The sequence below is a fragment of the Impatiens glandulifera genome, chromosome 5, assembly GCF_907164915.1.
Source record: "Impatiens glandulifera chromosome 5, dImpGla2.1, whole genome shotgun sequence".
Taxonomy (NCBI): domain Eukaryota; kingdom Viridiplantae; phylum Streptophyta; class Magnoliopsida; order Ericales; family Balsaminaceae; genus Impatiens; species Impatiens glandulifera.
The window spans coordinates 51,444,067-51,469,824 of NC_061866.1; the positions used below are offsets into that span (position 1 = coordinate 51,444,067).

At 33.2% G+C, this 25,758-nt stretch overlaps 4 protein-coding genes across 4 annotated transcripts; 3 read left to right on the forward strand and 1 right to left on the reverse strand.

Moving 5' to 3' along the window:
* Window positions 1-1,592: 1,592 nt before the first annotated feature.
* LOC124938151 (brefeldin A-inhibited guanine nucleotide-exchange protein 2-like) lies at window positions 1,593-12,157 on the reverse strand. The gene is made up of 11 exons (XM_047478532.1): window positions 10,650-12,157; window positions 9,748-10,065; window positions 9,205-9,550; window positions 8,696-9,118; window positions 8,328-8,620; window positions 6,326-6,599; window positions 4,709-5,211; window positions 4,284-4,605; window positions 3,799-4,180; window positions 3,015-3,706; window positions 1,593-2,434 (listed from the first exon to the last, which is right to left on the reverse strand). Exons 1-11 carry the CDS (start codon window positions 11,852-11,854, stop codon window positions 1,814-1,816), a joined length of 5,379 nt encoding a protein of 1,792 aa, XP_047334488.1. The 5' UTR covers window positions 11,855-12,157; the 3' UTR covers window positions 1,593-1,813.
* A 3,002-nt stretch (window positions 12,158-15,159) lies between these two features.
* On the forward strand, window positions 15,160-18,756 carry LOC124938154 (geranylgeranyl transferase type-1 subunit beta-like). The gene is made up of 11 exons (XM_047478534.1): window positions 15,160-15,429; window positions 15,532-15,607; window positions 15,682-15,740; window positions 15,819-15,958; window positions 16,710-16,765; window positions 16,857-16,933; window positions 17,048-17,093; window positions 17,672-17,796; window positions 18,055-18,122; window positions 18,209-18,296; window positions 18,395-18,756. Exons 1-11 carry the CDS (start codon window positions 15,241-15,243, stop codon window positions 18,530-18,532), a joined length of 1,062 nt encoding a protein of 353 aa, XP_047334490.1. The 5' UTR covers window positions 15,160-15,240; the 3' UTR covers window positions 18,533-18,756.
* A 778-nt stretch (window positions 18,757-19,534) lies between these two features.
* LOC124938152 (pentatricopeptide repeat-containing protein At3g29230-like) lies at window positions 19,535-21,478 on the forward strand. The gene has a single exon (XM_047478533.1). It carries the CDS (start codon window positions 19,621-19,623, stop codon window positions 21,442-21,444), a length of 1,824 nt encoding a protein of 607 aa, XP_047334489.1. The 5' UTR covers window positions 19,535-19,620; the 3' UTR covers window positions 21,445-21,478.
* A 1,170-nt stretch (window positions 21,479-22,648) lies between these two features.
* Window positions 22,649-25,724, forward strand: LOC124938155 (UDP-glucuronic acid decarboxylase 5-like). Its single transcript, XM_047478535.1, has 13 exons — window positions 22,649-22,815; window positions 23,096-23,181; window positions 23,486-23,572; window positions 23,759-23,846; window positions 24,014-24,105; window positions 24,278-24,342; window positions 24,426-24,514; window positions 24,604-24,681; window positions 24,771-24,864; window positions 24,950-25,016; window positions 25,109-25,172; window positions 25,422-25,462; window positions 25,545-25,724. The coding sequence occupies exons 2-13, from the start codon at window positions 23,110-23,112 to the stop codon at window positions 25,722-25,724; spliced, it is 1,017 nt and encodes a 338-aa protein (XP_047334491.1). The 5' UTR covers window positions 22,649-22,815; window positions 23,096-23,109.
* The last annotated feature ends 34 nt before the right edge of the window (window positions 25,725-25,758 follow it).

A 25,758-nucleotide genomic window follows, 5' to 3' on the forward strand; every position in this document is an offset into this window, starting at 1 on the left:
ATTTATTTATTCTTTTTACATTTAAAATTCATTATATATAAAACTAAATTATTTATATTTTAAGATATATTTTAAATTATTATTTTTATAAATTCAATTATTTATATTTTGATATATATAATTTAAATTTGATTATTTTTTTTATAAATTTGATTATTTATATTTTAATATATATATATATATTTATATTTTAATTATTATTTATATATATAATAAATATTCCCTTAAACATTTCTAATAAATAATTGATAAATACTAATAAATTTAAAATATTTTAACTATAATAATATAATAATTATATATTCATAAAAACGTTTTTAAATTTATCAATTATTTATTAAATATAATAACATTTTTAATTAATATTTTAACCCTATAAATATGGTAATATTTTTATTATATTTAATAAATAATTGATAAATTTAAAAATGCAAATATTTAATTATTATATTGTTAGGGTTAAAATATTTTAAATTTATTAGTATCTAATAATTATTTATTAGAATTATTTAATATTTATTACACTATATAAATAATAATTGAAATGTAAATATATATATATATATATATATTAAAATATAAATAATCAAATTTATAAAAAATAATTATATTTAAATTATATATCAAAATATAAATAATCTAATTTATAAAAATAATAATTTAAAATATATATCAAAATATAAATAATTTAGTTTATATAAATAATAATTTAAAATATATATCAAAATATAAACTTTATATATAATAAATTTTAAATGTAAAATAAATAAATAAATAAATAAAACTGAGTTTGAATAGTAAACTAGGTTAGTTTGGGAATGAATGAACAAACTAGGTTAGTTTGGGAAAGTGAACGCCAAACTAGGTTATTTTGGGAAACCGTTCCATCCTCAAAACCAGATATGTATACAGTGTTTTTTATTTTTAAAGAAAATAATGAATATTTTATTTCATAAAAAATATTAAGAATATGAACAGGGATGAAATCTAAATTACTATTATTTATATTTTTCAAATAAAATAAAAACTTATTTTATATTTCATTATCAATTAATATTATTTATATTTAAAATCTTAAAATTTATATTTATTTCTAGAATTAGTGAGTTTTCAAATTTGTAAAACTGTTGTGTTGTTGATATCAAATTTGAATAAGCAATTTATTTTATTGAAACATCAAAATCATGTTGAAATGGTTACAATTAATATTATATACACTAATACCAAATCAATATGACTCTGAATTATTATTTGTAATAAATATATTTTAGTGGTGGAATATTTCAAACAAGAGTTTTAATTAACCACTTTCTTTCTCAAAGGTTTGGTAGAAAAAAATTAGAAAAAACTAGGAGTTTGATGCCGATATCATAAAATGATTGCTTGATAAAAGAATAAAAAGGAAGAAAACGACCCAACATTTTTATTAATAATACTACTTGAAGGAAATGAAAACATTCGAAAAACTAAGAATTCCTTTCTTTGGTTTTTGTAAAGAGGAAGTATTACTTACCATCATTATCCATTAATAAAGGAAACTAAATTCTCTACACTATTAAATGAAACAAGAATCACAACAAACAAACAAAGACAGTTAGTCAAAGCTTACTACCAGACTAATAATAATCATATATTAGAATGCTACAAAAACAAAACAAAACAAACAATTACAAGAACATAACAGAAGATGTATGCATGCATGCATGATGCTCATGAAGATGAAGAAGAAGACAAGAAGAAGAAAGATACCTGAAAAAATTGGATTATCATACATACATGTAAGAATGTCGATCGATTGATTGATTGTTGTCTCTTAACACGATCGGAGCAAAACAGGACCCACAGACGAGCTGAGCATCTCACTAATTGCTACCTGAACTTCGCTCGACCCATGTTCGCACCGTATCAAGCTCGACAGAAGAGGGAAAAACAGAGCTAGATGTTTCTCGAACGACGAATCCTCCAATCCAGATATCGTCTGAAGAGTCGCAACCAGAAGCGGACCGCGAGCAGCTAATTCTCTCCTCTTATTCGACCCTAAAGGAATTGACCAGTGATGCTGAACTTGTTTACCCAAAGATTCTTCTTCCAGAAGCCCCGATCGCGACGAGACTTCTATGTAGAATTGCAATACTTCTTGACAGAGATCCACAAGGTAAGACTCCACTTCAACTTTATCGTAATTTGGTGGCCTGTCATTCGTAAGATTCTGAAGCAACGTCAGGCAAATATGATAAGACTCATTTTCCAGGCGAAGCAAAGGTGGGTCTTGCATTTGAGTGACCGGTCCTAGCAGTTGTAGCTTTGATCTTAACGCGGAGTCGTTGTTCACTTTGTGAGCGTGAAAGGCCACAGCTCGCACAGCTTCAAATAGGATTACAGTACTCTTAACTGAAAGATGATGTCTGAACATGTTGTAGATCTCCATTACAGCCTACAAATCCAATGAAGTTCAACAAGTGATTATTAACATAATTTAGTCACTACAAATGCAAAAGCAGGATTATTTGAAAATATCTAGGGCCTTGTTGTTTTAGGGTTATTTTAATAACCAAGTGGTTATTTAGATAAGAAAACATCAATAGATTAATTATATAATGAAAAAATAGTTTTATTTTTGAAAATTAGCTAAAGGTATTTTGGTATTTTTATTCATAATTTGAATGATGAGTAGATTGATCACTAGATAGCGAGTTATTTGAAAACCCACATCAGAAGAGGCCCAAATTACTCTTCTTTTATTAATTAACATTTTAGTCATTTTACCCAAGTAACCTTAAGGCATTGTTTGATGAATCACATCATCATTCAAATCACTAACCAAAATACCCGTTTATTTTGTATAGCATTTTAAATATTAAATACAAAGGGTTTCAAACAATGTTTATTTTTCCCCAAAAAAGCTAAGATTATTTCAAATAACCTCACATCAAAACAAGCACCAGCTCTGCTTCATAAAAACGTTTTTAGACGTTCAGAGAATATGCAAAAAGAAATCAAATGAACTTTTTTACCTGTATCAATAAAAGTTGGACAGCAGCTCTGCACTTGGCGTCAGATAGGGCAGCATGGAACCCATATCTGCCCGAGGAATTCTCAGAATTGTCATCGACAATCTCGGGACCAGAGGCTTCTTCTTCATTAGTCTCTCTGTCCAGTTGTTCTTCATTTCTCTGGATCTTACTATCTCCATCCAAAAGGAAGGAGAAATCGGGCAGTGTTGCTTTAGCTGCTTCTTTTAGGGACATAACCACTTCCAGCCACTTCTCTTCAGAGAAAAGTTCACCTGAATTACTCATCAAACGGACAAATGCAGCAATTCCAATACCAGCAAGGCTTTGGTGGGGACGCTTGATGAAGCTCACTAGTAGCATGAGTACTTTCTTTAAGAGTGGATTGACTGTGTCATAAAACTTAACGAAAAGATCTACTACCAATTGGAGGGCCAATGTACAAGTCTCATAAAGCCATGCATCTTGGTCAAGCTCACCAGTATCTTCATGGATCTCATGGTCTGGTGAGTTCCCACCAGAAGGATCAATGGCATGACGGACGTAATCAAATATAGGGAATAAGACTGAATCGAACACCCTTTCCCATAAAGGTAGAGAGAAAAGATGACCATGGTTGCGTAATGTATCAAAAAGCGCTTGTAAAGCACTTTTTCTGATTTCAGGTCTTGGATCAAAGCTAAGTTCGGACAACCCTGTTTGGAAGCAAGATATAAATAGAAAATATTAATTATATAATCAAAACTTGAAAAAAAAAATGAAAAAAAAAAGTGTATGTTGTTCTCACCAGCCAACAATGGAAACCAGAAATAGAGATGATTTTCCTTTACTGACAGTTCACCATTCTCCTGCTTTCTGTCTTTTCCAGTATGAGGTGAAGATGGAGAAATTCTTCCAGAAGATTCCTTCTCCTTGTTCCTCGAAGATAAGCCAAGATCTCCTTCAGCAAGTTTTGCAGCACAGAATCGGAGAAAAGCAATAGCGTTTAAGCTAATATCTTTATTGAATCTGTTATTAGTGAATGCGACCAAGCAATTCACACAGTCAGTAAAAGTAGTAGTTTCGGTTTCGGTGATATAAGGAAAATAGTCCCTCACGATCTTCTCGATAATTTCAAAAGCCAACAACACAATGTTCTTTCTATCATCATATGCTGCTGTAGTGAACACCTGAAATCAATTAAACAATCTATAAGTTTTAATTTCATAATGTTGATATCATACAGAAATGGCTCGTGTACTTTCAAGGTAACAGAATTCTTTAGAGAGTTACCATGAACATGCTTTTCCATCCTGACTTGACATTATTAACCCTTGAGAGGACCATCTGAGAAACACATCTTACTATCAATTCTCGGATCTCAACAGCACCACTCTTTCGCATGATAATCACGAAAGGCTTCATGAACTCATTCTGGAAATTATAGTAGGCCAGCTCTTCTCTCTCCAAGAATTTCATGGATAGCTGGCGTAATGAGTCCATTGCAAATATTGCAATTGAAAGGTTCTCAGAGCATCCAACTGTTACAAAAAAGTGTGAGAGAACCTGCCAGATTCTTGACCAAACGAGCCTTATTCGATTCATGTTGTAATGCCTGTTTAAATGAAGAATTAAGATGGAAAAAACAAATGGGATCACAAACTAGGAAATGAAATGACGTTAATATTGCCCACTAAAGCAAAATTTTTGAAACATACGCAATCTCTACTATTTTTGTAAGGCTGAAAACTCGGGGATCTGATACAGAACGCAATTCTTCCATGGAAACCTTGCAAAGAGCTTTGACGAAATCAACTATTGCCTCACTGTTCAACTTTTGACTCCTGGTGAATATGCGACTCAATTCACCAACTTGTTCCAACATATTTAAGTTAGAAACCAAATTACTCATCTGCTCTGTAGTAATTCCAGCTGAAGCATTGCCCCCAATACCAGCACTATCATATGAGCCCCTTCTAACTGCAGCAGCTGCATATTGAATCTTCCCAGCTGGTCCTTTGTTCTTTAAGACTGGAAGAATATTGGATTTGGCTTGTGTTGATTTATCAAACTCATTCTGATGAACTGCAAAGAACGTAGCATCTGGGGGGGCACCTTCTCCCAATAGATGCAAATGCTCAAAACGTGAAACACATGTCAGAATATGCTCCCACGCTTCCTGTAAATAGTTCCCCTCTTCATCTGCTATGATAACTATTGCCTGTTGAAAGAAGAAAGTCAAGTCAAAGACCTAGTTTAACCTCACAAATTATTCATACGATTTGGGTGACGTGGTGAGCAACATGAGATCCTTTTACAATAGGACGTCAATATTTAAATGAAAAGACAATGTTACAGGCAAGATTCCCTCTAATTGGGATTGCAGAGACAATAATAGCTAGCAAAATGAAATAGATTTCTATAACTCGTCTATTGCTGTTCATTTTATATATTAGTTTGCCCCTCCCAAAAAAACAGTAGAGTTTGCGTATAGAAGTCAATATAAAGATTTACATCCCCAAGCTAAGAACTGCATTCCCCTCCTCTATTTTGGTTAGCAAACCATAATTCCTGTTTATTTCATTGTCAGATATTTTTCCTCCTTTTTCTTGCAAGGAACTGTTGATAGTCTTCACATATAAGCTTTTGCCAAAAAAAAATTATCAATCCATAAATGTTAGATTCATCTTCTCCCCCAATGAACAAAATAATACACTAGAAAAAATCAAACTACCCACCCAAGGTTGCTCAAGCCATAAGAGCCTTGAACTAAGAGGCAAAGGTCTTAGGTTCGATTCCCACTTACAACATCTTGATTAAAGTGGGGGTCATAGTGGTGGGATGTTGTGCTAGCCTCCTCAAAGGAAAAATAGAAACATGGTCTAAAATAAATATATAAAAAAAATTGTTTGCCAGAGCAACAGTATCCAGACACCTATGGTCTCTCTTTCTCTCTCCCAACAAGGTCTTATATTACCTCTACAATTTCTCTGTTCGAAAAAGGGATAAATGTTGTTTGTTCATTTGACAGCTTAACATGGTAGATTGACTCATGCAAAGCGTTTCTAGTGGCACCATTCTATCTTTGTGAAGATGATAAAAATAACAAGGATGAGCCTAAATATCTTGAAGATGATTCATGGAAATGAGACAAATAACCTAGCTTATGTGCTTGCAGATGTAATGAAATCAGATGCAATGAGTAACCATGGTGCTTTTACATAACAAAAAGGCAAAAGGATGAGCCTAAATCATAGTATGTGAGCTAATAACTAATTGGTAAGGACATGTTAAATTTTCATCTGATAGAGAGGGATAAACAAAGAAATACAAACCTTAATAGCATCTATATTTTTCTGTTTGATATCTGCCGGAGAGTGAAGAGAAGTGAACTTTGCCAATGAAGTGACAAAAGCATCTCTATGAGTCTTCATGGACATGACTGCAGTAACATGGATTGCATAGCGAAACCCTTCCAGACAGTAAGCTATCACTATTTCATCATCACTCTGATCAAGAGGAACACTGAAGGCAGCCAACATTGGAGCCCAACAAACCTCAATCATGAATTTAAGGATAACAACATCAGATGCTGCATAATATACTGACCTACAAATTCCAAAGACAAATGAATATTAAATAAAGAAGAGCAAACTTGTAGTAATAAACCTATTTTAAACCAACTTATAGTAATAAACTAGTCGATTACAATGAGAGACAAACCTTAATATGATATAACACCACCCCTAAATGTGAAGGATCCAAACATCCTTTAACCTAGACTCCATCCTAAAGGCAATACTGATACAGTACTGAATTGGGCTAGAAGAAAAGGAGGATGAGAAGTGAAGAATCCCTTTAGAAAGTAAATGGAAAGTAACAACCCATTATCAATATTCAAAAATTGTCTTTTATAGATTAGCAAAAATAAAGGAAACCAAACACAACCAGAAAAGAAAATCTGACAAAGAGAAATCTGGGATGAGACTAAGGAGCAATAGGGATAAGACTATTGAGAAACTCAGATGAGAAACAATAGAGCTTCTAGATAATCTGATAATTGGATTTTAAATATTGATACTCTAAGTCTATATATACTAACAACTAGTATAAAGCTATGGAACTCTAATACTAAATTAAATTGCCTAAATCTATTAACAAAATATATATTAATATAATTATCTATACAAATCAATTATTCCATTCTAATTTAATCCTCCGGCTACTTGTCCTTGTTTGGCCCTTCAATGCCTTAAACTCTCTCTATCTCACATTTATTGTCTGTATCAAGCTTAATAAGAAAGACAAGAGTAGGCTCCAGTCTTGTTTGTAAGTGATTCAGAATCACACAATTAAAACCAAACTGCTCAATTACCAATCATAAGATAAGGGATTACCCTAGGACAAGACCAGTTATAAGGGTGAACAACTCACTGAATAGTGTAATAAATAATTAAACAGTAGAATCAAGAGAGGGAGGAAAAGACTGGGACAGAACAGAATCAAAGCACCTGAACCAGGTATAAAGAACTAAACCAGACTTGAAACATGCAATAAAACATGAACCAGTATCAATAGCTTAATAGACCAGACATGATATAACAGCATAGTTGACCTTTAATCAAGCCTTAGAAGGACCAATGAATATACAAGTGGATCAAAACTCGTAGCACAAGGCCATGGAAATGAAAAACATTTGAAGCAAAACAATCAAATCAGTTAACAGTTTGTTTAAATAAGCTGACCACAATGTAGAACAAGCTGAAGAAGATGATGGACATGGCATAACTTCTGACAAAATACCTCTTTTAAAACTGATCCTAAATCTAGCTCAAGAGGCCTAGGAACAAAATACAAGCACTGAAACATAAGTTGTCTGAACTGGCAAAAAATGGACAAGCAACTCAAAATAGAATAATAAGCCAGAGGAGAATCACATCAATTTTTTAACCTGCAAACATCTGAAACCAACAGATGGTTACATAGCACAAATATTGCTCTTTAACATCCTCTTGCATAACAAAAATTAGAAAGAACTATGTACATCCTTCATACGAATAAAATTTTGGAATAGGATTCACACCTTTTCTTGACAAAACAGTTAAAATTCAGAAGACTTTAGCTGTTAGCCTGTTACCAGGATCATATAGAACAAATATTGACAGAAAACTGGTGATTCATTTTTGTAGACATACAAGATCATTCTAAAAGTAGTAAGATCATTTTAACCCAACAATTCGTGAAAATAAGTTGGCTGAATGACAAGGTCCTCAAAAATCCAATAAAACAAAATACAATTAAAAAATTTGTTTGGTAAAAAAAACTCATTTGACTTACTCAGTTTTCCGAGCCTTTTCTTTAAATTGTTCTTGCATGTGCCTCACGAGATCATCACTTGTCTCCATATCTTTATCTACCCCCCGTTTACGGACCACAATATTCAATATACTATCCAAACCAAGGATTCTGTTCGGGTTTATAGATTGTATCTGTTGAGGAGCTAACTCAGTGTCCTTCATTTTAATCTCATTTCTGGATATTCGGTCAAACAATGATCGCAGATACTCCTCAGGTAGATCTTTACCGTCGTCTATGCCTCGGTTATTCCGTATAAAGTCTTCAGCCGACATCTGCAGGTTTTAATGACAATGTGAGAAGGGAAAGGGGGAGACGAGTTCTTACACATGATATTATAGTAGACATACCTTTATTTTTACCATAGGGTTGTGAGCATCAGTATTGAGCATTATCACAGAGTAAGCAAGTACGTATGCCGTGTCTGCACTAGTGAAATCTTTTGGATTACATTTGCAGTAACGTTCAGCAAACTTTTCCATGATGCGGTCAATCTTTTGTGCCTCACCAGGCAACCTAAATCCCTGTAGGAAAGTCCTAATTGCCTCGTCAAAATCCATCCCTTGGAAATCAAAAGAGTCCACGTATGCATGCATTACTTTTAGTGATAGTTCTTCTCTTTCTCCTAAATAGTCACCAATCAAAGTCTTGTTTAACCCAGTTGCATCTTTAAGGAAAGAAGCAATTTCTTCTGCAGAACCTCCCACTTTATTTGCACTTATCAGGAACTCAATACCTTTTCTAGGCTTCCTATTGAAAAGAGATATACCTTCCTGCCAAGAATTTTAAATCAGGACCAGCTGGAAAACTTAAAAGACAAGCAGCTTGGCAGCTTTGCTAGTCCAATGCTAAGATTTACCTGAAGTTCAAGCTTGTAAGCCCGACGTTGCTCAATTGTTGACACGTCAGAAACTTCACTGGCAGATTCAGACTGTGTATCTGATCCTTCAACAGACTCCTCTGTACTTCCATTGGCAAAGGTGGCAGCTCTTGATTCTGGACTTGTTTCAACTTCTTCAGAATTTCTTGCAGAATTAGGGTCTGGGATCCTCAATTGTTTGTTCAGCCAGTCTCCCATTGATTTCAAAATAGCAACTAAGCACTTCATAGCATCAAGCTTCATTGTTTGTTCTTGAGGAGGCAACAATGTAGTGGAAGTACCTGGAGGAACACCTTGAGCAGTCTTCAGGAGACCATTAACCATTCTGCAGAAAGGAGAGAGTGAAACAGGATAAGTTTGAAATTACAATTTTCAAACAAAAATGCAATGAATCTCAACAGGGAAAAAAACAAACCCTCACTAAGACATTTCGGATATATTTACCACAGTGAAGTGTTCAAGAACTGATTATACGTTTTCCCAATACAAAAGAGACTGAACCATAATCAGAGAGGGACATACCTTTCAAATATATTAGATGAATTGACATCACAATCATAATTGAGGAAAATATCAACCAAAATCTGTGAATCAACACACAGCTTCTCAAGAAATCGGAGGACTATCATCTTCTGCTGAAAATTAGGTTGAGCAACATTTTCAAGAACTCGAAGGACAATCATAGGGAAGAATACTCCAATCTCAGCCTTCAATCCAGCCCTAAATCTTGATACCAGACTCAAGAAAATGGAGCATGAAAGCTGGAAAACAATCATCAGAGATGAAGCACTGTTCTTCAACAAGGACAAACACAAGTATTGTTTAATAGCACCTAGAAACCTGCTCCAAACATTAGAAAAGGTAATGTAAGATAGTGAAGTACAGTAAATTGGAATTCCCATTCCTTCCACAAATTGTTATTGATTGGTCATTCATATAGCATGTAGTCACACAAATAACAGAAAATTATACAGGTTTATGAGCCCACTAAAAACATTTTGGAGAGCCTACTAATACTATGATATGACAGTATAGTAGTAAAATTGTAACGAAAAGAGGAGATATATGTTTCAGTAAAAAGTCAGACAGCCTAACAAATGGAACCAACCCTAGAAAATTTTCAGTTCCTCAAGGAAATAATTCAATATTGTACCCAAAAAAGATTTTCACTCAATACAATTAACAACTTCAGTAACAGTAATTTATAAACATCCACAAAGAAAATCTTGCAGGGTTCATGTACAAGCTGTGAAATCATACTTAAGGGTTGTTGACAACTTCTGTGATTCAGGAACCCCTTTGATCACCTAACAAATTGGCCTAACAGATTATTGAGAACAGAATCATGATATGTGGTCTGAATAACAAAGAAATTCACAACAGCTTTTCATAGTATATGAATATATATATTGACATAAAAGTACCTCTCACTAGTCCTGAATATCGCCCCGGCATTTTCCAGCAAAATCTTAAGCAACTCCAATGCTACAATTTTTCCACGCATTAGCTGTGGATCAACCAATGCCTCCTTTGGTGGTGTCTTCATTGACAGTTTACAAAGTGCTCGGAATACTAAAAATGCGTCCCTTCTAAGCTTATTCCCAATCTGAACCTCCATATCATCATCCCTTTCAATATCTCCATCCGTCAATTCCCCCTTCCTCCCTTCCAAAGCCGTCTTATACATGCTAATTTCCCAGTACTTGGCATCCAACATATCTTTATCAGTGGAATCCAACAAATCAGCCGGATTTGTTGACTCAACAGTTGCTCTTGTTTCAAATGCACCATCATGTACCCATGCCCTAGGTTTTCCAGGCGTAGATGGATTCAAAACTCCATCAATATCCTGCATTATCTTAGTGATAAACCCCTGTACAAACATTGTTGTCGATCCATCCGCATCAGCCTTCTCTGGAGGATCCATCAGCTCTGCAACAACAATTGGCTGTACTGGCACCGTAGAGGAATCCGCTTCCATTCGTCGAAAAACAATGACAAGCATTTGTATCAGCGATGCCTTAGCCGTAGTTTGATTCACCACATTCTTACTCCCTAAATAAACATCGTAGCAAGTCCTCACCACCAGTAGCAAACAATCCCCATGCATTCTCAGTGAAACCGAAGTAACAGCAGAGAGAAGAGTCTTCAGCACAAGCAATTCAATCGCCTCATCGCCTAACTCGTGACATTTACACACGGATTCAATCAGCTTCGACAACAGCTTTGCCTCAGGACCTCCTGTTGTATCCACTTCACCGCGGAGATATCCATGAGCGATCAGCTTTTGCACGCAATCAAGAGCTGGATCGGCGATCTTGAGATTTCCAGAGGAACAAGCATTAATAATAGGACTAAGAACAAACTCCGATTCGGCAAGAGAATACTCCACTGGACCTCCATCGTGAATAACTCCGGGAAGAGATGATGTTTCATGGTCTGAATGATTATCCGGTGAGCTAGGGGTACTCAATGGAGATGATTTGTCTGGTGAAGATAACCGTTCAAGCACAGATTTACATTCATGAACGAGTTTCGAGTGTTTTCTCCATGAACCGTTCTTAATAATCTTGTCTAGGGCGGGAATGATAACCTGGTTGAGACGGGAACCGGCTTCATTAGAAGCCATCCCCGGCGTGGAATACGTCTGAGGATCAGATCTGTATCTGGAAATGAAAGGATTCTAGAGAGATGATATTCTGAAATTGAGATGTGATTGATTGCCGGTTGAAGTGGTTGGCTCCGGTGATGATCGCCAGTGTAATTTGAAATTCGAAAAGCGAGATGAAGTTCTTGGGAAGGGAGGCGAAGTCCAGTGAGAGATGCGGGATCGTAGTTCCAGATAGCCTATAGAACGTTCCCTCTCCTCCCTCTCTATCTCGAATTGTTTTCTTCTCTCCTTTTTTTTCTTCTGGTTTTTACGGATCAGTGCATTTGACGCAAACATTTTAATATTATTATTACAAGGAAAAGAAAAAGGAAGAAGAATTCTTAAATTTGCCCCTAAACTTGTGATCACTTTAGTCTATGCCTTTCAAGTTCAACCATTTTTTTTTTTTTCGGTGAATGTTAGGTATATTAAAAATTAAAAAATAAAATTGTTTAAATCTAACCGCGTGACATTAAAAGAAAAAATAAGAAAAAACGATATTAAATAAATTATTGAGCTAAATGATTAATTTTTCCGACGGATTCTAGTTTTTCTAAACTAATCTCAGAAAACACCATGATGCTATTATCATGGTGAATTATATACATCAGACGACTACGATTATTGAAAATTCAACTATTTCTCTCCAATCAGATAATTCACTAAAAAAATAATTGAGATGGTAACCCAAATATGTAGGTATGTCATATAAGTCGCATCAATCCAAATTTACCTGTAATTACCCAAAGACTCGGGCATCACTCAGTGAACCTAATAAATTAAAAAATATATATAATTTATTTAAATTTTATTTTTAATATCTTATTAGGTATTAATATAAATAAAATAATATTGTGTAAATTTTTTAATTAAATATAATATTAATAAATTTAATCGTTTAAATTCAGTTTTAAGCACCCTAATTTTATTTTTTAATCATAAATTTTACCTATCATTAAATAAATATATAAATAGAGTATAGCTATGTAATTAACTTGTTTAAAAAGGCATAATTTTAGTTTTTCTTACCGTAATGCCTCTAATTGGTCAACTTTTAAAGGTGTAAGGATGAATTTGATGTTCGTCCAAAGTGAGATCCATTTTTTACTCAAATAAATAAATAAAATATATATAATTTATTAAAACCAAGATTCGAACTCATGATCACTAGTCTATTAAGTGTTTTACCACTAGAATAATGCAAGTCTCTTAGAAACTTTTAGTAGAGACTCTATTTAAATAACTTTTAGATTATTTTTTTTTTTGTTATATTAGCATCAAAATAATTAAAATATTGAGGGACTCTTTACTCTTCTTTATATAGTAGTATCTTAGTGTTGACCATATTGACAATTTGTTCAATAATGAACTAATTATGATATGACTTTTCAAATTGATTTTGAAAAAAAGAAAAACAACAATCACATAAATTCCTTATTGTATGTTGACATAAACAAAGGTTTTAATGCTGACCATATCACATGCAAATAAATACTTCCATAGTTGTTGAACTAGTCCTCTTTGACCTTTTATCACTATAATCTCGCGATGAGCAAATCTAATCGCACCTAGTTCAACTTCTGATATTCCATGAGTTAAGCGCATCGGGCCTATCAACAAGGCCCGACCCAAACCATACCTATAACAAGTTGGGTAACAACATCGTAATGTCATGTCGACGGTTGCACATTTGGGTTGTGAAGCCCGCGGTGACCTGGAAACAAGCAAATGATGTATAGTAACATAATGTTGATACCTAACGGTTTTGAGGATTGAGCCGATTTCAAATCGAGGTGTGATAATAAAGGAGTGACCTCACAAACATCTATATTCTATATTATATTCTATATTGACTATCAAACTACTGGCGATTTAAGAAGTCATTGTGGGAGAAACTCGGAATTGAAATTAGTGTCGAAGTTTTATGATATTGGAACATAATGTAAATAGTTAATTCGATAAATATATACAATGAAATTTATAACTAAATAGTTGATGTCTATATGAGAAAATGTCAAATCAGTGTTTGGATTTTAATCGTTTAATTCTTAGATCGATTAAGTAGATTTTATTAGTTTTCAAAAAAATAATTACGAAGTAATATGAGTAAGGATACATGTAGGAATTTATTTTTAAAAGACATGACCTATCAATAAAGGAGTGTATGAAAATTTAATTTTTTTTATTAATCCATAAAGGAAAAAGTTTATTTTTAAGATGTACAATTAGAAATCACTGTAAAGTCATGTTAGATTTTTTTAGTAGTAGGTGACATCCCTTGGTTATGACTAAGACCAGCCGCAGCAGGGGAGCAATTGAGGTGTTATTTGGGTGTCAAAAGAGGAGGGTGGGAGGCAGCAGGGGCAAAAATGGGATCAAATTTTGGGTGTCAAAATTTGATATGGGTGTCAAATTTTGTTTGGTCAATGAGACGCTGCCATGTGGCAGGATAATATCTACTTTTGATTTTAGTTTTCTTATTTTAAAAATACATTTTAATAATAATTGATCAATAAAAAAAAAAATTATATCAATATTTTTTATTTTTCACGATCTATAAATAGAGACTTGGTTTGTGTCATTTGGACACCAAAAAAAATATTGTTTGTGGTGAATAAAGTGATGAATAATATTGTTTGTGGTTTAAAAAAATGAAATTATGTATATGTTTAAATGATGTGGAAGTGAGAGAAAGTGAAAAAGTAATTTTGATACCTTGAATAACACGCTGCTGTATGACATGTTAAAAAGTGGGTGTTAAAAGAGGTGTTAAGCTGACGTGGCAGGGTGTTAAATGAAAAAATTTGACACCCTGCTGTGGGTAGTCTAAGTGAAACCATTTTGTTTTGGTTCTTTTATTCATTATGATCGAGTATAAGAATTTATTTAACTGATAATTTGATATAAATTTTTATTTTATTTTATTACAATTGGTTATATTATATTTTTAATCTATATATGAAATGACACATCATTCTTTATAAAATAAAAAAATAAATATATATCTCATAATATAATTATACATAAATTATATTAAAAAAATAAAATAACAATAATTATAATAATAAAAAGGACATATAAATGGATTTAAGACCTTCTAATATTATTAGTTATAATTTTGAATTTTAATACTCTAAAATAAAATAAAAAATTTATATGTATTATTGACTTTTGCATAATCATATATATATTTTTTAATTTTAGTATAAGTCACTAAATCAATTAATCTGTGTGGAAATTAATGAAAATAAAAATAAAATAAGTAGAGAGCATGAGACTGAATCAATTTCATAAATCTAGTTCAGGTTTTTGATCTTCTCTCTCACGTAAACCTGCATAAGCAGTAATTGATCTAGAATCTGGACATGGAAATCAATCATACTTCTCCGGCGTCTTCAGATTCGGTACAAGATTTCGACAGGGATCTTCACATAGAGTTCCTTCAGATGATGTACAACATATTGCCGCCGCCTTACGAGAATCAAGAGATCAATCGTCTCACTCTTGCCTACTTCACCATTTCCGGCCTCAGCTTGCTTGGATCCCTCAACCGTGTACATAATTGATACTATCCATGTTTATGAATTGGTAGCTTAGCACTGGTAATGAAACAAACAAGCATGAATTCTAGAAACCTAACCATGTTTGTTATTTAGGTTGACAAGGAATGTGTAGCTAGTTGGGTTTTATCATTTCAAAATCATCCAAGAAATGAAGCGGAGTTGACAAATGGTATGTATTTGTTATTTCTTTATGTTGCTTATGAATGTGGTATTGTGTTTTTTTATATGTTTGAGTTTCTGTAGGACAATTCTATGGATTCAGTGGTTCTAGAAGTTCTCAATTTCAATCGGCAGAGAATTCTGTATGTTGGTTAGCTTGAATTGATGTAACATATCTTTCAGGGTTATTTGTTGATACACTTACTTCCTTCCATATGTAGGTGGAAAGTCTCAATTGCAGTCATTTGGCGAGTACATATTGTGCTATAGCCATACTGAAGATCATCGATTATGACTTGTCAAGTATTGATTGTCAATCGATAATCAGATCAATGAAAAACCTTCAACAGCCTGATGGATGGTATCTTTCTTGATTTGGGTTTGTAGGTTTATTTTGAGTAAATTTTTATTCATGAAAGCATCACTGTCAAAGATTCATAGTAAACGGAAAATGGCCATCTTGGTTGTGATTTTATCATGGCAAACAGAAAGATGAAGATAACACTTTTACTGGGATTGTTTTTATGTAACTTCCTAAAGCTTCAATTTTTATTACTTAACAGAGAATATAATCGTTTCATTAACTTCAATTAGTCAATTTTGAGCTATTATCTTTGTAACAATTCAATATTTAGCACACTTAATTAATGTAATACTTTTTTCTGGTTATCATAACCAATAAAGTTATTATATATTGCAAAGGCATTTATTTTTTGTAAAGCATTCTTAGGTATTTTGTACCGATATCTGAAATTTCACCAGGACATTTTTCTTAATTTTCTTTTAAAGTTCACATGCCTAAGATTTATACCCTGACTTCTTTGATCTTTTCAATTCTCCTCAATGTCACTATATCTTCTAATTATATGTTCTTCTTTCCTTTCTGTTTTATATAATTAGCTTTCAGCATTGTTAACACGGAATAAACTTTGTTGTATTGCTTGGCTTGCCATAAGATAGGTGTAGACATAGATAGAATGATACAGTGTTTCTTAATCTGAGCTAGTCATCAAGGAAAAGCCTAGGCAATTATGATTTTAATCTTTTGTTTATAGTAAGTATATATTTAATTTGATCGTCCCTCAACCGTTCCATTTTTATCTACTCCGCAGTTTTATGCCCATCCATACTGGGGCTGAGAAGGATCTTAGGTTTGTTTACTGTGCCGGTAAGAAAAACAATTATAGCAATATTATTCCACTTTGCTTACAATTTTGTTTTCTTTATTTGTATTTAGTCTGTGTATATTGTATGTTCAGCTTCTATATGCTCTATGTTGGAAGACTGGAGTGGTATGGATATAGAGAAAGCTAAGAACTACATTGTGGATTGCCAGGTATGTGAAGCATGTGTATGTATGCATTTTAGAAAGTAGCCTATCTATTTATTTGTTTTATTGTTAAGCAGATTCATTTACATTGTAAACTGACAGAATTACTGTTCCTTGCAGTCATATGATGGTGGATTTGGTCTTATCCCTGGATTAGAATCTCATGGTGAGTCCCATGACCATTCTGGATAATGATTTGTCTTTGGGTTGGTCTGTGTTGGTTAAACTTTTGTCAACTTTCTAAAAGTACAATAAGTTCTACATTTGGCATAAACTCTTGATCTAGAAATTTTCTTGGATCACTATCCAAAACTTCTGGCGTAGTGTTCCAAACGTTTCTAAGTAAAAAAATTTGATATTGTGAAATGTCATAAAGACCCACCTTGTTTTTACTCCTTAATCTCCCACCCAATAATCAATATATATATATACATAGTAAGGGTAAAATAAATCCAAGTATAAAAAGTGGTCAATCACACTGTCCGTACAAATGTAGAAAAAAAAATACTATCACTTTTTACTTTGATGATTTTCCAATGTGATTGTGAGGGAGATTGTTACAAAATACAAGTTTTCAAATAGGCTCATCGTAGATATCAACAATATTATCTCGTTATAGATCCCTCTACCTTGTTGTGACTTTTGTTGATGAAAATGCTATTGCCTAGAGTTGAAGAAGAGTTCTCTGTCAGTTTCGTTTATCATCTTTTTTGCTTAAGGTGGGTATTTGTTTTAGTGGCACAGGTGGGGCAACATACTGTGCTGTTGCATCTCTCCATTTGATGGGATTCATTAAAGAAGACATACTATTAAAGGATCCAAGTTCTTGTGTCATAAATGTGCAATTACTTCTGGATTGGAGCCTGCAGGTTCGTTTCTACTGAATAATGTTTATTGATAACTGAATATACAGAGACCTAACAATCTAGATGATTAACTACTTATTTGAACTAAGTTCACTTGATGCTGATTTACCACTTATATTATTTAACCTAAAATATCTAGCTTCATTGTGTAAGCTATGAATGACTTAACTCGGTAATATAGTAAGAGTGTTTAAAAGATTTAACACTTGGATCTTTGATCTTTGACATAACTTATCCTTGTTTTGATCTTTACTGGTGCAGAGACAGGCAAATGATGGTGGGTTTCAAGGCCGGCTCAACAAACCTAGTGACACATGTTATGCCTTCTGGTATTTACTTCATTGCCATATGTTCTGAAATTCGAATCAGAGCCACAGTTAATCAAGAACTTGATAAACGGAATGTTTCTTCTCAGGATTGGAGGAGTTCTAAGGATGCTAGGAAGCCACAGATTCATAAATGAAAAAGCATTGCAACAATTTTTACTAACTTGCCAGTCTAAGGTGATTTGATTTTTCTTTTCCTTGTTGAATGCTTATTTTCACAGTATTTTTTTGCTTATTTTCTTAAATCACTTGTTTTTTACCTGCATGATAATCAGTATGGTGGATTTAGTAAATTCCCAAGGAACTTTCCTGATCTGTATCACTCCTATTATGGATTCTGTTCAATTAGCATGTTGGAAGAAGCCGACACGAATCCGATCAATGTTGAATTGGGCATACCCGCAACCCGTTGATGTAGTATTGAAATCTTAACATTCCCCAAATTATTTATTTCTAGTAAATTTTTCAAGAGGATTCATTCAACTTGTTGTCTAGCAATGAATACCTTAAACATCATTTTAGACATTAAAATGTAAAATTATGTGTGGTGATTTAACTTGTCACAACCAATTTGCTTCATAGAGATTATTTATTGCTGTTGTTTTATATTCTTTGCAATGGAAAACAATTTAGCCATAATTATTATTATTTGATTAGATTTAGCCATTAATTCAATCACGGTTCCTATATTTTACCTGGGAGACTTACTTAGGGATGACAATAAGGCGGTAAATGCTTTTATCTTTCTGTCCCATTTTACTTTTTTTTTACTACTATTTTTGTCTATTCGATTTCGGGAAATTCCTGCAGAGCAACGTTTTACCATATTTAAAAAAATATATAAATGGTTTTTTAATATTATATATATATATATATTAATAGATTAAAAAATTATATTATTATAAATATTTTTTTTTATTATAAAATATGAAGAATGATTAAATATATTGGTGATATTATATATTTAAATGTTTATTAGTGTTCGAGACAACGTTATAGTTAGATCGAGACTGAGACACAATACAATCTCTACCCTATCCTCGATCAAAACTGTTTTCTAACGAAATAATTTAGATCGAAAACGCAGTTCATTCACCAACTCTAGGAAATGAAAAAAAAAATAGACAAACACTTATAATTCAGTAAAAAAAAGTAAAAATTATGAAATGATTTATATTTAGAAAATTAGCACATTTCAAATTATCCCTTAACTTCAAATTAAAATACATTATTAGTGAAAAATTGAATTTTGATCTTTTATTTTCTTAAACAAATTTCTTACTACTTGTTAGTTATAAAATTACACAAATATTAATTATTTCAAAAATTGTTCTGAATTTGTTATGTATATTAAATTATTTTATTATAAATTTAGTTGTATACCTAACTTACAAAAAGTTTTCACAAAAGAAACAAGAGTCCAAAACCTCCATGAAAACATTCAATTCGAAGCTTTCTCTCTCTAGTTTCAAATTCTGATTAATAACAGAGCACATAATCTATGTCTTCTCTATCTATCCGTGCTCCAACATGGGTTTCCAGGCGTCGGCTCTTAGAACACAAGCTTTCAGAATTACAAGAACATGCAAATTTAAACCATCTTAAGCAAGTCTACGCACTTATCTACAAGGAAAATCTCCATCAAGACCTTTTCATCTCAACCAAACTCATCGATTCCTTCTCTCTTTGCGGACAAACGATGTCAGCCGTTAATGTATTCAATCAGACGCTCCATCACGATACGCGTATTTTCAATAAGCTTATAAGATCTCATATTCAGAACTCTGAGAATCCGCAAGCCTTTTCTACTTTCATCCAAATGCAAAAGGTTGGTGTTCAACCTGACAATTTCACATATTCTTTTATATTGAAGGCCTTATTCGGTCGCCAAGATGCATTCCCTTTGGTTCAAATGGTTCACGCTGCTGTAGAAAAGAATGGATTTTGTTCAGATGTGTATGTTCCCAATTCCTTAATTGATACATACTCAAAGTGTGGTTGTGTTAGTGAAGCTAGAAAGTTGTTTGAGATTATGGAGAATCGGGATAAAGTGTCTTGGAATTCGATGATAAGTGGATTGGTAAAGACAGGTGAGTTAGATCATGCACGTTTACTGTTCGATGAAATGCCTGAAAGGAATTCGTATAGTTGGAATATAATGATTGATGGGTATGTTAAATCTGGGTATATGAATTATGCATTGGAACTGTTTGATAAAATGCCTGAAAGAAATGTGGTGTCTTGGACTACCTTAATTTCTGGGTTTTGTAAAGTTGGGGATATGAAAATGGCAGGAATGTTGTTTGATCAAATGCCTGTTAAGAATTTGGTTACTTGGACTGCAATAATATCTGGATTTGCTGAAAAGGGTCTTCTAAAGGAGGCAATTAGTTTGTATGAACAATTGAAGAACTCATCAGGGTTTCAATTAGATGATAGTTCCATAATTGCTATCTTATCAGCTTGTGCTCAATCTGGTTTACTTGGATTAGGAAAAAATCTTCATGAGTATATGAATCGAACCCGATATAACTTCAAGACTGGTGTTTCAAACGCTTTACTCGCTATGTATTCTAAATGTGGCAAGCTTACAATGGCTGTGAATGTATTTAACGAAATAAGGAAGAAGGACTTAGTTTCTTGGAATGCCATGATTCAAGGTTTAGCCATGCATGGACAAGGCGAAGAAGCGCTTGTTCTTTTCTCAAGGATGAAACGCGAAGGATTTGAACCGGATGAATTTACTTTCGTTGGGGTTTTAAGTGCATGCACTCACGCTGGTCTCACCGACGAAGGCCTTAGATTCTTCTACGAAATGGAAACAAAATATGGAATAGTTCCTCGAATTGAGCATTACGGGTGTGCAGTTGATCTTTTGGGTCGGGCTGGACGTCTGATGGATTGTTTTCGGCTGGTGAATGATGATATGCCAATGGATGCGAATGCGATCATTTGGAGTACGTTATTGGCTGCTTGTCGGCAATATAATGATGTGGAACTCGCGAAAATTGTAGAAGGACGGTTGAGGAAACTTGAAATGAAGGAGGATGGAAACTTTTCGATGATGTCGAATATTTATGCGGCTGCTGGGGATTGGGATGGTGTTGCGGTTGTAAGGACACAAATGAAGAACATGGTTTTTGATAAGGTTTCGGGTGCTAGTTCGATCGAGTTAGACGAGGAAGTTCATGAATTTACCGCGAAAGATACTAAACATAAGGATTTGGAAAATATATATAGGGTAATTGATTGGTTAGGGTTACATCTTAAGAAAGTTGAAAATTGTTGTGTTGATGATGAACATTGTTTTGTTTATACTTGTTAAAGTTATAAATCTAACACTAAATTATTAGTGTGTTAAACAAGTAGGATTGAGTTCCAATTTAGTCTGAGTTAAAATAATTTTAACCTAAAATTTAGAAAACATATGAAAAATACATATTTTATAAATTTTAATGCGCAGGTGATATTTTTTTATTTTTTTTGGACGAAAATGTCTCCGTTGCAAGACGCAATCGGATGGCATTCGCGCGACGATTTTTTTTTCCGTCTCACGAATGCAGGTTGCGTCTCGCAACCGAGGTTGCGTCTCGCGATTGTGAACTTTTCACAATGCACCCAGTTGTGTCTCGCAACGGGGACATTTTCGTCCAAAAAAAATAAAAGGTGTCGCCATAAAAAAAAAAAAATCAAATAAGGCCATTTTTAGGTCATTATGTCAAATTTCCCTATTTTATATATATCTATTGTGACTAGACATGACAATGGAAACCTATCAAGTTGAAATTGACTCTCCCAATTAATTCAGGTTAAAGTCATGAACTAAAATTTTTAGGTCAAATTAGTTGAAATTGACTCTCCCAATTAATTCAGGTTAAGTCATGAACTAAAATTTTTAGGTCAAATTAGGTTCGAGTCGGTACTAAAATCGAAAAATTATTCTTTATAAATAATTTTTTCTCTGGTCGGATAAATTAGTGAACTTAAATATTTTTTCAGCCAAATAAACACGTTTTTCTCTCCTTCTATCATTTATCTTAATTATTTATCGCTCTTACTATTTGTTCGAAACCAATAATTTTGGGTAGGTTAGATAGCCAATTTTTTTTTTCCTTCCATCACCCAAAATTGCTATACCTAGTAATCACAATTAGGTATGACGTGGAGTTAGGATAACTTCTTATGTTTAAAAAATATAAAAATTCTTACCCTTGTAAAAATTAACATTTTATAGTTATCATAATCACTTCTAAATCAATTATCAAAATAAGAATGGAGAATAATTTTATTTAATTAAATTAAACTTTTATAAGAAAAAATTGAATAAAAAAAACAACTTTTTGACTTTTATTAAATATAATTTAATTGTTTTGATGACTTTGTTTACCAAATAAAGTTTTTAACTTTTTATCAAACTAAAACTTACTATACTAAAGTAACAATCATCAAATATTAGCACAAAAAAATTATTATAAGATAAGCTGATGCAGTACATTATTATTATTATTATTATTATTGTTTCCGTTACAGATGAAAGTTCCTGCGAATCTGCAAAAATAATATTTGGTTTTTCCAATGAATCGAAGGACATGATAATGTTGCTCTTTGAACGTGCATTATAATCATCAGGTCTCTCCAACGACCAACGTGATTCAATCTTCATCTACATTTGCAACAATTCAGTCCCTTTATCAAGGTTCATTTCAAATTCAATCGTTATTTAGATCTCAATCTTGTTTTCTGGTGAAGATTCATATCTCATCCGCTCTTTTCCCTTGATGTATTTGAAATCTTGAATCTGATCTCATTTGTAGCTGCTATTTGTGGGTTTGGTTTGGTTTGATTTGGCTGTAAGTTTAAAGCTCTTAGATTTACATCCGGTAGCTCTTATAGACTATCTAGAGCCTCTAGGATCATCTCTCATGGAGAATTTTGCTTGAATTCGATGATGATCACTAATGGGTTCCTGATTTCAGGTTAGGATATTCCAATGGATTCAAATCAGGAAGCTATCAAAGCACCTCCAAATCCATCTCCATTAAGAACTGGGAAATTCTATCAGGTATCCTTGGAAAAACTTTTGTTTCAGATTTATAATGTGATGCAAAACTATAGGTTTACTACTATAGCTTGATCCCATTGAGCTCATTTCAGTTCCAAAGTTGAAAGTTGGATTATGAGATGAACAGCTTTGATTGGATATTTATTTCTCAGAATTATCAACATTATTCTGAACTACTCTAGAACAGATAGATTCTTAGCAAGAGATATCTTATTTCATAAGAAGATTTGTTCATCACAACCTCTTCTCAGTATCTTTGTCAAGTTACATTATTTATTGTAACATCTTATTATATATTGGTCAGGCCAACATGAGAATTTTGGTTACTGGGGGTGCCGGATTCATAGGCTCTCACCTAGTTGATAGATTAATGCAAAACGAGAAGAATGAGGTATATTTCTAGCCTTTGCTTGTTTTATGTCTGTTTTTTGCAGCATGTGGTGTGCAGACTGATTTATTGAACTGGAATTGAAGGCATCCAACATTTTTCATATCTAGACATAATGTTAATTGTTCTGTCTTTAACACTGTCTGTTTCCTTACTTTAGTTTATATTCTTTCTTTTGGGGTCATTCAGGTGATTGTCGCGGATAATTTCTTCACTGGATCGAAAGATAACATTAAACAATGGATTGGTCATCCAAGATTTGAGCTTATTCGACATGGTATGTCAAGACATAAGATTAAACATTAAAATAGTTATCAACATGCTTCTCTATTTCACCTTCTAGTTCCATCTCAGACATGAAAATTAATTTTTTTTCCATCCGTAGCTTTCCCCCTTCTGTTTGGCAATTGTCAAACTCTTTTTTTGTGTTTGGTTTTCTTACAGATGTCACAGAGCCATTGCTACTTGAAGTTGATCAAGTATATCATCTGGCTTGTCCTGCTTCTCCAATTTTCTACAAGTACAATCCGGTTAAGGTATGCCACTTTGATAGAACCTCTTGCATTTCCTACTTCTCATGTTTCCGGCTCATTGACATTTTTCTTTGTTTATGAAAATGTCAACTGAATTACAGTTTTTACCCGTCTTAGATGTTACTGTCATCTATTTCACTGTTTTTTTTTTCACTTAATGATATATGTTTGTCAGACAACTAAGACTAATTTCATGGGGACATTGAACATGTTGGGACTTGCCAAGCGAGTTGGAGCAAGGTTCAACTCTTACGCCTTTTTCTTATTGATTGAATGTCCAAGTTTGCTTTCTCATAATAGGCTAGATTTTGTATATCCAACAGAATTTTGCTTACATCAACTTCTGAAGTTTACGGTGATCCCCTGATTCATCCTCAAGAGGAGAGCTATTGGGGAAATGTTAACCCCATAGGTATATTTGACATGTACTTGATCGAGCTTAGTATCATCACCTTGCAATAACTAATATTCAAGCCAAATTTCCAATATGTTATGATTTAGGTGTTAGGAGTTGCTATGATGAAGGGAAAAGAGTTGCAGAAACTCTTATGTTCGATTACCATAGGCAACATGGAATTGGTAAGAGTAATAAATAATCCAACTCACTAGAGTTTAAAGGAAAGGAATGGAAGTAGTTCTTTCTTTCTTATATTCATTCATTCATACAGAAATACGAATTGCTCGAATCTTCAATACATATGGACCACGGATGAATATTGATGATGGGCGTGTCGTTAGCAATTTCATTGCTCAAGCAATACGGTAAAAATAATAAAAAAATTCAATAGAGTTTCTATCATTTAAAGTTTGTAAATTAATTTATTGATTAGTTTACAATGTGGTGCAGCAATGAACCTCTTACTGTTCAATTACCTGGGACTCAAACTCGCAGCTTCTGTTACGTTTCTGACATGGTGAGGAACAACTTCATTAGTATTTATTAGTAATAATAATAGGTGATTCTGTAAGTTGAAGAACTCATTTATGATTTTTTGAGCATTTGAAGGTTGATGGCCTGATTAGACTAATGGAAGGAGATCACATCGGACCAATCAACATTGGTAATCCAGGTATATATTTATTAAATGCATGTGTTCCAAAATTATTGACAAAAATCTCTAGAAAGTGATTGATAAAGTAATAGTTGATGATAATGGTTTATTTGAAAACAATCTACATTTAAGTTTCAAAGCCTCTTCGATTTCGTGTTAACCTCTTCCTAAAGTCTAAGAAACCCATTCTTTAGGGTTGGTTTTCCTTCTTAATTGGAATATATATCAGTCCTAATTGAAATGGTTGTGTTGCATCTTGCCTTTTAGGTGAATTTACAATGCTTGAGCTTGCTGAGACAGTGAAGGAGGTTAGGGTTCTTAAACACATCACTAGTACTGTGATTGATTTCTTTCTAACTTATTAAGCATGGTATTTTACAATATTGGCAGCTTATCAACCCTAAAGTGGATATCATAAAGGTGGAGAACACTCCAGACGATCCTCGTCAAAGGAAGCCAGACAACACCAAGGCGAAGGAATTGTTGGGTTGGGAGCCAAAGATCAAGCTCCGAGATGGCATCCCTCACATGGAGAAGGATTTTCGCCAAAGACTTGCTGTCCCCAAATAGATTCAACAAGAAAAAAGAAAGAAAGAAAAGGATA